A 17,731-nucleotide genomic window follows, 5' to 3' on the forward strand; every position below is an offset into this window, starting at 1 on the left:
CCCTACTGGGAACCACTGTGCTGTAGATGGTTGGGATTAATATATTCTAGGAAGTTATTATATTTGAGGGAAGGAAATAAGATATTGATTGAGAGGTTAAAAAAGGTGGGGGGGGTAGAGTTTCAGGGATCAGATTGAAGAGTAATACCTCCAGTTTGCTTCAACAGAAGACTCAGTTTCATTTATGCTGCAAGTTAATGTAAACAATATTTTAGTACGGTAGCTGTTGAGAAAAAGATAATAGTACCCGTGCTGATGAAGTTTCAAATATGGAAGGAGGGATATCCAACACCTAAGCAAAATCTTAATTGTGGAGCCTAAGAAGAAAACCAAGCATATTGATAAAAGATGACTGAATCTTATGGTATTAGACCTTGCAAATGCCCCTTTTTACGGTCCTTATCAACCATTCAGAGAGCAACCTTTAATACAAATCTTCATTCATCTATCCATCCATCCATCTATTTATCCATCCATCCATCCAATCAATTTCTATCGCCCCTCAATTCAGCCAAATAACTTTGAGTGGCTCAAACATCTAAAATTCTAGAACAATTAAACAATTTTTAAAAACGCATTAAAACAATAAAAACATTCACCTAATATATAGATATAAAGAGTAGCCATGGTGGTTAATCAGTTTATACTGGTAGTAAAGCCAAGTTACGGGACCCTTCACACGTTCTGAGCCCCAGGCCGGAGGACATAATAGGTTTTTTAAGTTTTGCAAAAAACTAAAAGGATCACAGAAAATAAAGAGGGGAAGAGAGAGTAGAGAGGGCAGGGAAAGCGTCCAGTTTTTAGTATCCAGGAGTTAGCAAGAAAGGAGAGGAGAGGAGGGGAGAAGAGGGGAGAAGAGTCCCTGGGGGGAGAGGGGGTGACTAAGAAGTCAAATAAATAAATAAATAAATAGAAGAGGGGAGAGGAGAGGAGATAGAATAGAATTGTATAGAATTGTATAGAATGTGAAGGGTGTGTATTTGTGTTTTATTTTTTATAGTTGTAATATATACTGAAGATAACATTTAATTTCGTTGTATGAGGTGCAATGACAATAAACTAAAGGGAAGGGAAGGGAAGGGAAGGGAAGGGAAGGGAAGAGAAGAGAAGAGAAGAGAAGAGAAGAGAAGAGAAGAGAAGAGAAGAGAAGACTCACTTTATTCTAGTACTGATGAGGTTACTGTTCTGTCCCGTGAGTCTAATGAATATGCAGACACCGGCTTGGCTGTCGGCCACGACTAATTACATAGATAAAGCCACCCCTTGGCTAGGAGCCTAGAAAGCTATCTTCAAGAAACCAAGATTAAATTTACGGAATGCTTTCTCAATGGCTAGTAAAATGGGCTGTTGTTTCCTGCAAAGATTCCCCTCCCGTCGCTCCACCTATAAACTCTTTGGGAGGGGCCACACCCTTAGACAGCTCTCCCTACTTCCTTCTATGACATCTTCTCCACAGCTGTTCCTTTCTCCTCTCAGCTCTACGCATACGCACATCAGGGACAACCTCCCTCTGTTCCTCTTCACTGCTCCCTGACTCAGATGCCACCTGGTGGCCAACAGGCCTCTCTAGTTCCTGCTCTGACTCCAAACACCCTCCACAGTCTTCCTCATCCTCGAGAGCAGTCCCATAATAGTCTGAGCTGTCAGAGTCCACCAACAGCTCAGCCGCCCGCTGCTGGGCCAGAACAGGTTACCTAGTTGGGTAATGAAACATCTGCAAGAAAACCACCAAGCTCAGAGAGCACCAAGGACCCCACAATTTAATAATAATAACTATTCTCCTTTATCCAAACTGACTTTCCTTGATGTCTTCCCAACAGAGGTACTTATTACGACCAATCAGAAAGTTTAATGGTCCTATCCTGTATTTATTTTTAATGAGTATGTTAATGGGAAAACAGTCCGAAGGAAACATTAGAAAGCTACCAGCATAAGATCATGCTGCCTAAATCCCCTAATAATTTAGACTGATAGAACTGCATCATAAAAGCACCTTACATGGGAGGCTATGGATTGATCTTCCAGCACTAAATTTCATACTCAAAACAGATCGTATTAACCAAGTTCCTTGACCGATTTATTGATTGCAAAAAATTATCCTTCGTGTCATTCATTGCTTGAGCCGTTCATGATCTGTTAGATTTAAAATAACTTCTCTGTCCAGATTCAGTCCACTCTTTCTCTCGACAACCCTGGTTTGAGTTAAACAACTTGAAAACATACCGGTTCCAATGAACTTTTCCTTCCAAGGTTTGCATCTCACCGAGGATAGCAAGAAGGAGAGACGATTTGCCACAGCCAACCTGTCCTACGATCATGGTCATTTGGCCTACAAATTAATAAATCAAAATGAAATCCTTTAAGATGTTAGAGCAGTGATGGCTAAACTTTGGGTCGTTGCGTGCTGAAAGTGTGGGCATGCGCGACAATGCACACCTGCACCCCGAATGCAATGTGTGCGTGACACACACACACACCCTCCCGTGAATGCATGTGTGAACTTCCCGCTGCTCTGGAGACAGCGAAGAACCAGCCCGTAGTGTCTCTACCAGCAAAAACAGAGCTCCGTTTTTGCTGGCTCAGGGCTGCAGGGTGTGAAGCTGGCCACCCCCCCCCAAGGTTAAACACAACCCTGATGCAACCCTCAATGAAATCCAGTTCGACACCCCTGACAGTGGTGGGTTCTTACAGTTTGGACCAGTTCAGCCGAACCGGTAGTGGAACCAACAACAACTCAGGCTGGCCATGCCCCTGAAGCGGTTCTCTGGGTGGTGCTGTAGGCACCGCCATCTTGCGCATCATGCACATACAGCCACGAGCAAACCGGCAGTAGTGCCTCCCGGAACCCACCCTGACCCCTGATCTAGAGGCAATTAAAAAGGTGCTGAACAAGATGGTGTTGAACATGCAAGATTTATTTACCTGTTGGGATTCTGATATCAATATCGGATAGGGTGGCCAGTCCACTTCCCCAGGAAAAGTATCCGTTGGTTACCTGCAACGCATCATATCGTATATTAGAAACTACAAACAGATGCCTGTACCGTATTTTTCAGAGTATAAAATGCTCTGGACTATAATTTTGATCACACGCTCATGGGGAATGCTACAAAGGACGTAAGTATGAAAAACGGTCATACGTCGCTTTCTTCAGTGGCGTTGCATCTTTGAACAGTCACTAAATGAACCATTGTAAGTCAAGGACCCCCTATGTAGCTTTGTCCTTTTAATAACTATAAACTGCCAGAGTTACCTTGGGGTAAGATGGACAGCCGATAAATTGGATGGAGGGATGGATAGAAGGATGGATCCATCAGTAAATAAAACCTTCCATACCAGAGATTCCTCTTAAATGAAGACAAAGATATGAAACATCCCCATGTTGAGGAACTAGCGGTTAAAAAAAATGACATGATGATCCAGCTGAGATGGATTTTCTTAATCTCCTTCCAGATCAGGATGGAGATTAAGAAAGTCCATCTCAGATGGATTATCAGCAATACACTTAAAGTTCGATGAGAAAACATTAGATTGATTGCTCGGCTTTAAAACACAAGGCACCTTAATAGCACACTCATCGATGGTTAGATGTTGAGTGGATATCCTTTGTGGTTGGTCATAGCCATCCAGTTGGTGTCTCAAGGGCTGTTTCCGATTGATGGCTTTGGGATGCTTCAGAGATGGATCAAAAAAGAGAAGAGAGGAGAAGAGGGTTTTATCTCCGCCTGGTTACTGAAGAAGATAACTTCCAAAGTACCAAAACAACAACCTCAAGAAGGGTGTTTTCCAGCCTATAAAGTATTTCGAGATGTCATAAAATGTCATGCCCTCCTTCCCGGCAACTACATGATCGCCATCTGGATCAGGGGTGAAATGCTCTGAAGTCTGTGCTACCTGTTCGCTTCGCGCGTACATTGGTAGTTTAAAAAAAAAAAAGCTTTAAAAAGCTTTTAAAAAGTTCGAACGATAAGCTGTACAACAATCAGCTGTGCAGTGCGATCATCGGAACTTTAAAAAAACTTTTTAAAGCATTTTTTTTACTACTATCCGCCCAAAGCAGTAGTAAAAAATGCTTTAAAAAGTTTTTAAAAAATGTTCTGATAATAAGCTGTGCAACAATCAGCTGTGCCACGCGATTGTTGGAACTTAAAAAAAAACTTTTTAAACCTTTTACTACCTATTCGCCCGAAACGGTGGTAAACAAAATGCTTTAAAAAGTTTTTTAAAAACGTTCCGATGATCAGCTGTGTGACAAAACAGCTGTGCCGTGGGATTTCTAGCGAATATAAATGGCGAATATATATGTCTATTTACTGCTAGGGACCTCATCCATTTAAGTGAGACCATTCCGTAGTCCCCAACGAGTCCTCATAAAACATAATATGGGAAACTGGCCGTCAATAGACTTCAATCTGTAATATATTTTGAAGCGTAAAATAAAAGAGTTAAGAAAAAGAATCCCTTACTCCTCCGGTGTGCTTCTTACACGATTCATATGCCAATAGGCTCCCTCCGTTTCTCCAGCTATCATCTCCGATCTCATCACTTAAGAGAAATTCATTTAATTTCTGCACACTAGAAAACAGGGGAGGGGGGGGGAGAAACAAAAACCAATGATAACACACAAAATTGTTAAGATACTTTTATGGTGTTGTGGGTGCTTCATCACTAGAGGTGTTTAAGAAGAGATTGGACAATCATTTGTCTGCAATGGTATAGCCATCAATGGCTGTGATGGCAAACCTATGGCATGCATAGGAGCCATATCTGCCGGCACATGAGCCATCAGCTCCAGTGCGCATGTGCGTGCCCGACAGCTGATTTTTGTCCTTCCAGAGGGCCAGGCGAGGCCATTTTCGCCTTCCCCAAGCTTCAGGAAAGCCTCCGGAGCCTGGGGAGGGTGAAAAATGAGCCCAACGGACCAACTGGAAGTTTGGAAACAATCCGTTTCCGAACTTCTGCTTGGCCATTGGTCCCATTTTTCACCCTCCTCAGGCTCCGGAGGCTTTCCTGAAGCCTGGGGAGGCCAAACACTCCCTCCCCAGGGAGGCGAGATTATGCGTGCATGCACAGGGGGATCTCGCGCACATGTGCAAGTGGGCCAGGCGCATTGCATTGTGGGTGTTGGGCATGCTATTGCGCGCACACACACAATTTTGGCACGTGTTTACAAAAAAGGTTCGCCATCACTGTGATATACTGATAATTATAAGCTTCCCAACTGCTTTAATTGCCAGTGATCCAAGATGCATAAAAGTTTGAAAACGAATGAAGGCAAATATAATGATGTGAAATCAAATTTGGGTCACTCCCTGGGGCCAGAGATGTACTCTTTCGAACCTTTGGAAAACGATTTGTAGAAAACCAAGCATTAAAAAAAAAAAGACAGTTACAAACGCAGCATTTCAGGAATGCAAAAAAAAAAAAGAATTTGCATTGCTCCCGTGGGTTCCCAAATCACCCTGACCTTGGGCTTGTTGGAAAAACAGGGATTTTACTTTGTCCTAAAAGGCAGCCATTTGAATAAAACACTTTACTAGTAAATTAGAGAAATAAGGCAACTGCGCCAAACGATATGAAACAGTTTGGAAAAATGGTCTATCCTGGTCAATCATCCTGGTCATGGTTGTCCCAAAGGTGCTTTTTCAAAAGGCAATTGCACTTTTGGGGGGTTTTTTCCCGTGAAAATATTTCGCTTCTCATCTAAAAAGCTTCTTCAATTCTCGCAAAAGAACTTCTCTGAAGAACTGACGAAGCTTCTTGGATGAGAAGGGAAATGTTTTCAAGGAAAAAAACTAAGAAAGCCCTGTTGCCTTTTGGAAAACATCTTTGGGACAGTTTGGTGAGAACATATATAGATTTAATTACTCTTGGTACAGAGCATTTTATTCTGCAAACTAAGTTGATAGATGATAACCAGGTTGCTGTAGAGGGAAATGAAGCCCCAAAGCATTATTTATCCTCTTGCAATTATGTTGGCTGTTAAGGATAAAACAGAGGAAAATTTATCTTTGAAAAAGTTGCGTTTTTTTTTCTTGGCAAACACCGAACCTCTTCATCTGAACTACCCACAATGCAATGGACCTGCTGTTTTTGCAATTACGGGATGCTAAATATAGCGTGCACACAGCGAGGAATCTTGATCCTTTATACAACATTAAGATTTATTTTATTTTATTTTGGGCTATTTGGAAGGAAGAAGAACAAAATATCGTGTTTAGAATTCAAAAGAAGTTTTTGTCTAGGTTTCTTGTGGTGTCATTTCCCACCCAACTGATTTTGAGAGATTTTGGGGGGGGAAAGTAATAAGGTTTGGGTCTTTTATCACTTTGTTATACTTTTTTCCCCCAGCTTCCATATTTTTTTCCAGAACGTTCTCTCAATGCAGAGATCATTTGGGTGAAGAACAAAAACCAAATGTAAACAAAAGAATGGAGCTGTGTCTAAGTTCAAGCAGAAAAAAATAAATTAGCCAGGCTCTGACAACTTATATGCAAATCATTTAATATGACACATCGAAACTTTCATGCTCTGTTTCATTCAGCCAAAGCTCAGGAATTTGTTCATAATTGTTGAAAATGATCCCAAGAAGAATTAATCATCTAAAAAGCTTTCAAAGCGATAAGGCACATTTGCTGAACAAATCAGGTTTATGGGAGAAGCCACAAATTTAGCCAGACAAGTAGACTGAATAGCGTTGTTTCTTCTAGTACAATTCCCAGTGAAATATCTTACGATGTAATATTCAAGATAAGGGCCTTGATTCATGGACAGAAGTTATGGGAAAAATACTGCATCAAAGATGTTTAACAGAAATGGAATTTGGGATCAAATAGATGATGCTTATTTATTTGTTCTGCTTGTCATTTTTTATTTATTATTTTATGTATTTATTTGTCAACATGTACAAGGTAACAGGTATCAGTATAGACATAGACATTATCACATGAGATTGGTACAAATAGATGGATATAAATAAATGTAACATGGCCACGTAAAATGAGTACGTATCAATGTGGACAGTAGGACAGGGGCGGAAGCAGAGGTGGGTTGCTCCCAGTTTGGCCCAGATCGGGTGAAACGGTAGTAGCGGTGGCGGGAGGCTAAGCCCACCTGCCCGGACGCTTCTGCACATGCGCAGAAGTGTCACGCACACGTATGAGCGTGCTCGAACCGCTAGTAAAAAAAAATGGCAAGCCACCAATGGGTTGGGATGGTAGGCACGCTGGTGCGCTTATGCACGCCCCCTTAAGGACCCCTTAGGAAACGCGTGAGGTCCATGGTGGACATTTTAAGGTTAAAGATATGGTGGTTTGAGGAACTAACAATGGAATCAGGTAGGGCAGGGGTGTCCAAACTTGGGAACTTTAAGAGTTGTGGAATTCAACTCCCAGAATTCCCCAGCCAGCCATGCTGGCTGGGGAATTCTGGGAGTTGAAGTCCACAAGTCTTAAAGTTCCCAAGTTTGGACACCCCTGAGGTAGGGTGTTCCAGGCATTGACCACTCTATTGCTGAAGTCGTATTTTCTACAATTGAGTTTGGAGCGGTTTACTTTGAGTTTGTATCTATTGTTTGCCCGTGTATTATTGTGGTTGAAGTTGAAGTACCATATTTTTCGGAGTATACGACACACCTTTTTCCCTCAAAAAAAAGGGTGAAAATCTGGGTGCATCTTATACACTGAACACAGCATTTTTTGGCCTCCCGAAACCTCCCCTCCTTTCCAAAAATGGCCGAAGCCTTTAGGAGGCTTCCAGAGTGTTCCTGGGGGCTGGGGAGGGCAGAAATGAGTGGAAAACAGGCTGTTTTTTGCTTATTTTGCCCCCCCCCCAGCCCTCAGAGCACTCTATAAGCCTCCTAAAGGCGATGCATGCCCTTTTTTGATTAAAAAACGGGACCGTTTTCATGAAAAATGGGCCATTTTGGGGAGGTCTGCAGAGTGCAGGCACTTTTTCTTTAATTCGCCTCTTCAAAATCTTGGTGCATCTTATACTCCAGTGTGTTTTATACTCCGAAAAATACGGTAGTTGTTTACAGATAGGACATTATAGCAGATAATGTTGTGTGACTATGCTTAAGCCGGAACGTAGGCGGCGTAGTTCGAGGTTGTCCAGGCCTAAAATTTCAAGCCTGGCGGCACAAGGTATTTTATTGCGAGCAGAGGAGTTAAGTACTCTTCTTGTGAAATACTGCTGCACCCTCTCTATTGTATTAATATCCGATATACAGTGTGGATTCCAGGCAGAAGAGTTGTATTCAAGGATTGGTTTGGCAAAGGTTTGTATGCCCTAGTTAGCAGTATAGTATTACCAAAGAAAAAAACTTTGTAAAACAAGGTTAACAACTCTTAATGCCCTTTTGGCAATGCTGTGAGCTCTGGGGCTTAGTTCTTTTGAGATGACTACTCCTAGGTCCTTGACAAGAGTGTGGATCATCTATTAGGTCGTATCCGCCAAGCTTGTATTTGGTGCTCTGGTTTTTGTTATGATATGCTTTCCTCACACACAATATGCCCTTTCTTGACTTACAACCACAACTGAGCCCAAAATCTCCATTTCCGAGCAACCAGTTGTTAAGTGAATCACTGCAGTTGGTAAGTGAGTAAGACAGTTGTTAAGTGAATCTGGCTTTGCACTGTCAGAAGATGGCCAAATGCGATCATCACATGACCCCAGGACAGTGAAACAGTTGCTAAGCATCCGAATTTTGTTTAGCAATGGAAATTTTGGGCTCAGCTGCACTTGGAAATCGACTTTACAATTGCACTTGTAAAGCTTTGGTGATACTAATTCATATATGCAGACCCAAGGATGGTCATGGGAATCCTGTTTTTGAAGAACATCAGGACTGTCCCACAATCTCCACAATTTCACTTACAGGTAATCCTCTACTTATGACCACAACTGAGCCCAAAACCTATGTGTTTTAAGTGAGAAATATAACTGAGTTTTGCCCCATTTTATGACTTTTCTTGTCACATTTTGTTAAAATATTCATGACTGGGAGAGACATGGGAACAAGGTTAGCCAATGAATAGGCATAGCAAGTCAGCCAGCCAATGGGAGCTTAAACAGATCTGAGTCTGTGCAGAGAATTGAAACAGAAACCTAAGCAGTCTGCTGCTCTGAGAAGTAAACTAGCACTCTGCCTGGGCTTGTCTGCTGAAATGAATCTAACTGCTTGTGTTTTCCTGTAACTCTCCTGCCTTGTGTTTACTTAGAAGGACCACTTGTTGGTATTGTACATTTATTCATCTATTCTTCTGTATATAAAGAAGTTAATGAACCCAGCTGCATCAGTTATCTGTGTGTGCTGTCTGGATTTGATTTTTCTACAACAAACTCTGACACATTTGTTAACTGAATCGTTGCAGTTGTTAAATTAATAATACGGTTGTTAAGTGACTCTGGCTTCCCCATTGACTTTGCTTGTCAGAAGGTCACGAAAGGTGGATTGCATGACCTGGGACACTGCAACAGTCGTATAAATGTTGTGAGACAGTTATCAAGCATTTGAATATCAATCATGCTGTAATGGTTTTCAGTGTGAAAATGGTCTTAAGTCGCTTTTTTTCAGAGCAGTTGTAACTTCACACGGTCACTAAATGAACTCTTGTAAGTTGAGTTCTACCTGTATTTGGGAAAAGACAGGATGGCGAGGTTCTCCCATTGGACTGAGTTCCAAATTACTTCGTCGTAGTTTGTTAGTTATTGTAATCACCCTGTTTTAAAGCATTAGATCACCTACCTTATGATGGCCTTCACCGCAAATCTAACAACGGTGGACAGCAGGAACAAGGGTGTGACCAGGATGTGGAAGAGCGAGAGAGATGCAAAAGCCTGGGCTGTGGTCAGCTGGTCATCTTCGGCATATGTGTAGGTCACAAATGTCTGGTACATCAAGAAAACAGGATATGAGTAGAGGCAAATGCTGTTTTTCAAAGAAAGCATGGAGTTCTAAACTCAATTCAAAGACCACTTGATGTTCTTCTTTACATTTTCTACATAGGGGGTGGGATTACCTCCATATGTCAGCCCTGTAGTTATGTTTCTCTTAGGATCTTTGGCCTGCCACACTTTCTATTATTTCATTAGTGTAGTCATTGGGAGGGGGGAATCGAAAGGAGTAGAGTTGTGGAATGTGTTGTTGTCGTTCCTTTATAGAAGCCCAAGGTCATCTTTTGTCTCTGCACCTCTGCACCTGACCGGAATTAGCTGGGTGGAGATGCCAGCGTGGCTGAAGAAGATTGGACCATGTGATGGATTTATGGGTATGGGGAAAAGATCATGAACTTTTAACTGGGTAGAATCCCAGGAAGTTTTCAGATTTGGGATTCCACAGTTCGATGCCAACATGTCTGTCTTATTAAATTGGAACCTTAAGGATAGCTCTGCCTCGGACTCTTTAATTCTGCATGATATTTGGAACGCTGACACCATAATTCTGCAGTTACCAGCAGGGGTGGGCTTCAAAAACGTTAGCAAGGGGTTCTCTGCCCAGTTGCTGGGTGGGCGTGGCCTAGTCAGCCTCCTGCACCACGGCGGAGGGGGGGGTGTTTTTGCCCTTCTGAAAGACCCATTTTTCGCCCTCCCCAGGCTCCAGAGGCTTTCTTCAAGCCTCCAGGAGAATGAAAATGGCCTCCCCCAGGCTCCAGAGGCTCCCTGGAGGATGGAACCAGACCCATTTTTAGACTTAAGGAGCAGTGGTGGGTTGCAGGCGGTACGCCCCGGTACGGGTGCACCAGAACCTGCCTGGAGCACCGGGTACTATTTGGGTATGGTGCTCCAGAGGACCCACGCGCCCGCGCTCCTTACCTGTCTTTAAACTCTTTGGCGCTTCCGCACACGGCACATACAGTGCCTGCGCGATGCTCTTCCAAGCAGCTTGAGTGTCGCAGAGGCTTGTGGAGGCCTCGCTGGATGGTAAGACGCATGCACACTGTGTGCGTTCATGTGGAGGACGCTGGGCCCCGTTGCAACCGTACTGGTTACAATGGGATCCGAAACCCACCACTGTTCTGGAGCCTCCAGGAGGCCTGTTTTTGCCCTCCCTGAGCCTCTGTGCAGGCCATCCATTTACCTGGCATCCATAACGGGTCGCGTGGAGATTCCTGGGAGGGGTGGGGTGGGGTGGGCGGGGCCAGCCAGGAGTGGGATTTGGGGGTTCGCTGAACGACGCAAATTCTTCGATAGACGATCGCCCGAACCTGGCCAAACCCGGAGCAACCTACCCCTGGTTAGTAGCTTCTAAACCCCCTCCTCTCCTGTATCTATGAATCCCCATGAAACGTCCTACATCAGGGTCGTCTACAGCAGCTGTCTCTCAGGGGAAAACATAGCTGCTTTAAAGAGCTGCACGGGGCCTGTTTTGGGAATCAAATTCAAAGCATTGCTAGCCATATTCACACACCCTTCCTTTCAAGAACTATGGATATAAATTGAATGTACATCAAAGCTGTAAACTGGAAAAAGGAAGACTGCACTGTAGTAAGGCAAGCTGCGTCCCCTTTGTACACGCATTGTGATGTTGCCCTGATACAAAAAGAAGTAGAGTTCACATCATTTAAAAAATATCCCCCTGCCTTTCTTCCTTGGATTCACGGATCTTCCCTATGGTAGGATGTCGTTTTTAAGTGGTAGACTTTGCTCATCATTATAATGTACTAGTTGATAACACAGCGTTGCCCAGGTATTATTTATTCATAGGGGAGAAATGTCTGGACCAAATGGAATTTCTAATTTTAGATTTTCCCTCTTACCAGAGGCAGCCCCTTTGTGGAGTACTGTGAAGTCGTTACCATGGCAACTCCACTGCGCTGTACAGGAAAAGTCATTTTATGGCAGTACAGTAGAAGCCATTTTAAGGCACAACAGGCTGTATCGTAACAGAACACACACCCCAAGGGGTGTTAGGGGTGTCTTACCCCCACAGTACATTTTTCCAGAGAGTAAGGCATCTGTGTACCAAGTTTGGTTGAAATTGCTTAAGGCGTTCCAGAGTTATGTTGGAACACACACACGTTTGTGTGTGTGTATGTATATGTATATATATTTCATGTAAAGAAACCTTCTTTATTGTGATAAGTATAAAATCTGCTCCACTAATTCTATTTATCTCACCTTTATTATTTTTGCAAATTAACCAAATGGCGAACATATCCAACACACCTTCCTCCTCCTGTTTTCCCCACAACAACCCTGTGAGGTGGCATGGTTTGAGAGAGACAGACTGGCCCAAAGTCACCCAGTTGTCTAAGGCGGGACTAGAATTCATGTTCATCTAATGATTGGCTCAAAGTCACCCTGTTGGCTTTCATGGTTAAGGCAGGAGTTGAACTCATGGCCTCCTGCTTTTGAGTCTGGTGCTTTAACCACTGGATCAAATTGACTCAAATCCTTGCTAGGGTCAGATTTCTACTCTTTGGACACCAAAACAACTAGATCTGTACCTCAAGAAATAGGGATTGTTGGAAAAAATTAAGATCCCAAGCGTATTGCCATGCCTCAACCACCCACCCACCCCAAACCCTTCTTACCGCGAGAACAGCTGCAATAGGTATAGCTGCATTCATAAAAACTGCAAAAAATAAACACAAACCATCCATTCATTTGATATACCAAATATTTCAGAATCTGTACAGCACAATGTTTCAACATTATTTTCTGCCAGAATTTTTTTTTTAAAAAAATAGTGCAGGACTTCTCCTTAACAGGGAAAAGAATTCTATTCACGTCAAACAAAAACATACTGGAAATATTACAGTTTGTATAATTTATTGCATCGGAGAACCTATTCCCAGGAGACCTTGTACATTTTAAATGTAACTCTGAAAAAAGAAATTCTTTGAAATTATGGTGGTGTATTAGCTGAAGCCCTAGAGAGCTCCTTAAAATTACAAACAAGCTCATTTATCCTGCTTTCATAGACGTGGCCTCAGTAATTACTAATGTAAACCAATTCATATCAGAAAATTTAAAAGGAACTCTTCAGAATTCTTTGGAGACAGTCGCCATGCATCTCAGGGTATGAGAAAAGCAAAAAGAGGTCAGAAGATCATTTATATTGGATTGGGGTCTCTTTTTTCCCCCTTAGTCAAAGGAAATATTAACTTGTAAACTTCATTCTGGGACAGGAAGTGTCACAAAGCTGAAAAATGAATACAGACATGCGGGAAACATACCGTATTTTTTGGAGTATAAGACGCACCTTATTTTTGGGGGAAGAAAATAAGGGGGGGAAAATTCTTCCTCTGCCTACCAGCATCCATGGCATTCATCTGGCTAGCATCCTGTCAGTGTGTGAGAGAGTTGAGAACTGCTTGGAAACAGACAGTATTTGCTGTGTGAGCAACCAGGAAGGAGACAGCAAGGAGCCTGGGCGTTGCTTGTTCTGTACTAAAGCTGCATGCTGTGCTGATATCTGAAACTAAAACTGAAAGCGAAACTTCTCTCCTCTACTGAACTACCACCTGCTTTTGGTATTGTACATTTACTTCATGTGTTATGTTATATATAAAGAGAAGTTATTGAATCCTGCTAAATCTGTTACTTGTGTGTGCTTTCTGGATGTGATTGCTGCTGCAAACTCTGACACGTCCTTGCAGCAAATAGGGAACAGCTTGCAGCAAATAGGGAACAAGTCAGCTTCAGCACATTATTGCAGCCTGGAATAATACCCGGAATACACCCCAATCAGCTGTTCCAGGCTGCAGGGATTGCCACAGAACATCGCCTCCTCCGTGTCTTGCATTTTTGACTACATTTGGTGTATAAGATGCACCCAATTTTTCACCCTCTTTTGGGGGGAGGGGGACAGGGCTGCATCTTGTACTCCGAAAAATACAGTAACTTTTTCATTGCATGTGATTTCTCTGTTACTGGAGAGGAAACTGAATTTTGTAAACAAGGAGAAGCCAAACAAGGCTAAACAACAGTATCACACGTGTCCCCCTAGACCAGGGGTGTCAAACTAATGTCATCATGGTGGCATCATGTGATGTATCGGGACTTGGGCGTAGCCAGCCCGTGACACATTCAGCCCATGGCCTGGGAGTTTGAGAGCCCTGCCCTAGACTACAGTTCCTTTTTCATCTGCTACAAAATATAGACTCATAGCAGTGGTGAGTTCCGGATCTCATCGCAACCGGTACGGTGTGATGGGGTCTGGTATCCACCATGTGCACGAGCACTGAGCATGCCTGCGCACCCACCGCCAGTGACACGCCAGCTGCTCGGCGGAGCATCATGCAGGCGCCGTATGCTTTTTGCTCATGCACAAATGGCCTGGTTGGGTCAAATACAGGTAAGGATGGCAGGCGGGCAGGCCCTCCGGAGCACCTTACCAGAACAGTACCTGGTGCTCCCAGCAGGCACTGGTACACCAGTACCGGGGCGTACTGGCCATAACCCACCGCTGACTCATAGGGCTGGAAAGAAGTTTGGAGATCTTCCAGTCTAGGGTTGTCAAACTCGCAGTCTGTGGGCCAGATGCATCGTGTGCTGGCCACGCCCACCCCCAGTTTAGCAAAGGGGAAAAAAGTTGTGATATGTCACATGACGATGTGACACCATGAGTTTGCTCTAGTGCAGCCCTATCCTCAAGGCAGAAGACCTTATACCAGTCTGGTCAAATGGTTAAGGTAGACATAAGTAGACATTCCTAGTTCCTGTAACTGTTCGTCATACAATTTAGCCTCCAGACCCTTCATCGTCTTTGTTGGTCCTCTCTGCACACATTCCAAGGTTTTCGACATGTATTTTGTATCTTGGTGACCAGAGCTGTATGCAGTATTCCAAGTGTGGCCTCACTGCTGTAGTATAAAATGATATGATCTTGATGTTATCCCTCTGTTGATGCAGCCCAGGACAGCATTAGCTAAGATTGGAGCATCAAATTCAGAAAGTAAACTGAGGGTCTCCAAACTGGGCAACTTTATGACTTAGGGACTTCAACTCTCAGAGTGCCTCAGCCAAAATAGCCTTCTCGTATTCAAACCCCTCCCCACAACAACAATCCTGTGAGGTGAGTTGGATTGGCCCCAAAGCCACTCATCCAGTCCTGCCCTTCATGCTTAAAGCGGGACTAGAACCCACAGTCTCCTGGTGATTGGCCCAAAGTCACCCAGTTGGCTTTCATGCTTAAGGTAGGACTAGAACTCACAGTCTCCTGGCGACTGGCCCAAAGTCACCCAGCTGGTTTTCATGGCTACAGCAAGACTAGAACTCACAGTCTCCTGGTTTCTAGCCTGGTGCCTTAACCACTAGACCAGATTGGCTCTCTGTTGCAGTGGTGGGTTTCCATTTTTTTTTTACTACCAGTTCACGTAACAATACTGCACATGGGTAGAAGCGTCTGGGCAGAGCCTCCCGCGGTGGCCACTCCCGTTTCGCCTGATCCGGGCCGAACCAACAGATATCCACGTCTGCTCTGTTGCACTCAATATTGCTGCAGACTGAATTCTTACCTTTCTGTTTTCTTTTTTTTTTTAAAAAAACAGGATACTAAATTTATGAACCTTCCTCTGTTACTCTTTGGGTAACGGTTGATATCAAATAAAGAAATTAAATAAGGCAGACCAACCGGCCAGCCATACAATGTCAACAGCTACTTACTGGAAAGAGACGTATACAGAGCAAAGGTTTTGAGACTCGTTAGTTCTTTCATCCGTGTATCTTCCACATTTTGACAGAAGACCTGCTCCCAGGCGTATAACTTTAAGAGTTTGATGCCCTTTAAGATTTCGTTGGTCTTCTTCAGCCTCTCTGTAGAATAATCCTTGTTCCATAAAAAGGAAAGAGATGTAGAAAGATAAAATGGCACTAATGTCATTTTAAGGCGGGGGAGAGACTACTGGAATCAATGACAGAATTTTATGAGAAAACAGTCTTTATGTCACTAAGGTTTGCCTTCCCCAGGCTGATATATCTCATGTGTCAAACTACAATTACCATCATCCTCAGCTACCATGATCACACTGACTTAAAGTGACAGGAAGTCTAAGCCAACAATACAATACAATAGCAGAGTTGGAAGGGACCTTGGAGGTCTTCTAGTCCAACCCCCAGCCTAGGAAGGAAACCCTATACCATTTCAGTCAAATGGCTATCCAACATCTTCTTAAAGACTTCCAGTGTTGGGGTATTCACAACTTCTGGAGGCAAGCTGTTCCAAATCTTATGTTTTTTTTATTAAAATTCTTTTTATTATACAATTTTCTTTATTATATATAAAATTTTCATATCCACAATGGCTGTACTGTCTGGGTATACTCTCTTTTAAATACAAATAATAAATCTTATACACACAGTAGCTCTAACTATTATTCTCAAAATCCATTCACCATATTCTTCACATATCCTTATTAAACAGTTTCCGTTATTTAATTAAATGCCCTGTGGTTTTATCTATAATTAGTTAATCATATCAAACATTATAAACGTCATACAGCCAACCATCACATTGGTAACCATCTATTAATTATAATGTTTATGAAATCTTCATATGTTTTTGTCTCCAGGCTTTTAATTGTCTTAGTTGCTCTTCTTTGCAGTTTTTTTCCAAAGTCTCCAGATCTTTTTTGTAATGTGGTGACCAAAACTGGATGCAGGATTCCAGGTGTGGCTTTACCAAGGCTTTATAAAGCGGTACTAATACTTCACATGATTTTGATACTATGCCTTTCCTTAATCTCTGGAAGCTTTTAACAAGAGATTGGAGAACCATTTGTCTGAAATGGTATAGAGTTTCCTGCTTGAGCAGGGAGTGGGACAAGAAGACCTCCCAACTCTGTCATTCTATAGCACATGCATCGGTTTGATTGGACGATATCTTGGTTTTGAGACTAAGACAAATTTAAGTGACACATCTGCTCTGGTTCAAGAAGAACAACTTTTGACAGCTGATATTAAAACCCAAATAGAATGAAACAAGAACAACTTACAAGCGTACTTTTTTGGGCCTCGGCCAACTTGGTTGCAATGAAATATTGGATGGGAGCCAACAGTAAAATCACAGCAGCCCCCACCACTGCGCTACTTCCGAGTAAATGGTAGAGCAGGATCACTCCCATAATAATCTGCAAAAAATGGGAGAAAGGAGAAGGACTTAGAAAACACTATTCATTTGGATTCCATTTTCCTTTTTTCCTCTCTACTCTTTCTATGCCTCTGTAAATCTCAATCGTATTGCCTAACCGGGTTTTATTTTCATTTAATTTTCATTTCATTCCATAAATGGAATCCAAAAAAGAAATTAGCCAAAAATAAAGAGAGAAATAGTGGGAAGCAAAAAAGAAAAATCCTGGGGAGGATTATCCCAAAAACCTATCAAAAAGTGAGGGAAAAGATCCAGAAGAAAAGAAATAATACATATAAAAAGAAGAAAAAGAGGTGTGGGGGGGAAGAAGCTAGGAACAGGGGATTAGTAAAATAAAATGAAATGTGTTAATCATGGTAATGGTATGTAGCTAATTAAGAAGTGATTGAACTATACTAATATTATTAACTGTGCAAATTATTAAGTAAAATGTTGATTACATGCAGTACTGGGTTTGAAGATATATGTTACTTATAGAAAATAGATGGAAACGAAATGATAAATTTGGTTTATTTCTAAAGGGATAGAAATGAAATGCTTTAGGTATATAATTGTTTTTAAAAAGTTGGGAAAATATGGGAAGAAAACAATACGGCTAAAATGGGAAATGGAAATATAATGTAAAATGAAATATAT

General features: G+C 42.4%; 1 protein-coding gene across 4 annotated transcripts in view; it reads right to left on the reverse strand.

Moving 5' to 3' along the window:
* Positions 1 to 17,731, reverse strand: part of ABCC9 (ATP binding cassette subfamily C member 9) — an 87,747-nt gene that overhangs the window by 52,203 nt on the left and 17,813 nt on the right. For 3 of the 4 annotated variants that reach the window (XM_081957771.1, XM_081957774.1, XM_081957772.1), the window contains 9 exons: positions 16,941 to 17,075; positions 15,613 to 15,775; positions 12,537 to 12,577; positions 9,749 to 9,891; positions 4,467 to 4,575; positions 3,562 to 3,672; positions 2,923 to 2,995; positions 2,224 to 2,329; positions 149 to 187 (listed from right to left, as the gene is read on the reverse strand). In XM_081957771.1, the coding sequence (XP_081813897.1) occupies positions 149 to 187; positions 2,224 to 2,329; positions 2,923 to 2,995; positions 3,562 to 3,672; positions 4,467 to 4,575; positions 9,749 to 9,891; positions 12,537 to 12,577; positions 15,613 to 15,775; positions 16,941 to 17,075 (920 nt within the window). The remainder of the gene's footprint in view (positions 1 to 148; positions 188 to 2,223; positions 2,330 to 2,922; positions 2,996 to 3,561; positions 3,673 to 4,466; positions 4,576 to 9,748; positions 9,892 to 12,536; positions 12,578 to 15,612; positions 15,776 to 16,940; positions 17,076 to 17,731) is intronic. The other variant, XM_081957773.1, reaches the window with a different exon arrangement.

The sequence above is a fragment of the Natrix helvetica genome (assembly GCF_964273705.1).
Source record: "Natrix helvetica genome assembly, chromosome: 6".
NCBI lineage: Eukaryota > Metazoa > Chordata > Lepidosauria > Squamata > Natricidae > Natrix > Natrix helvetica.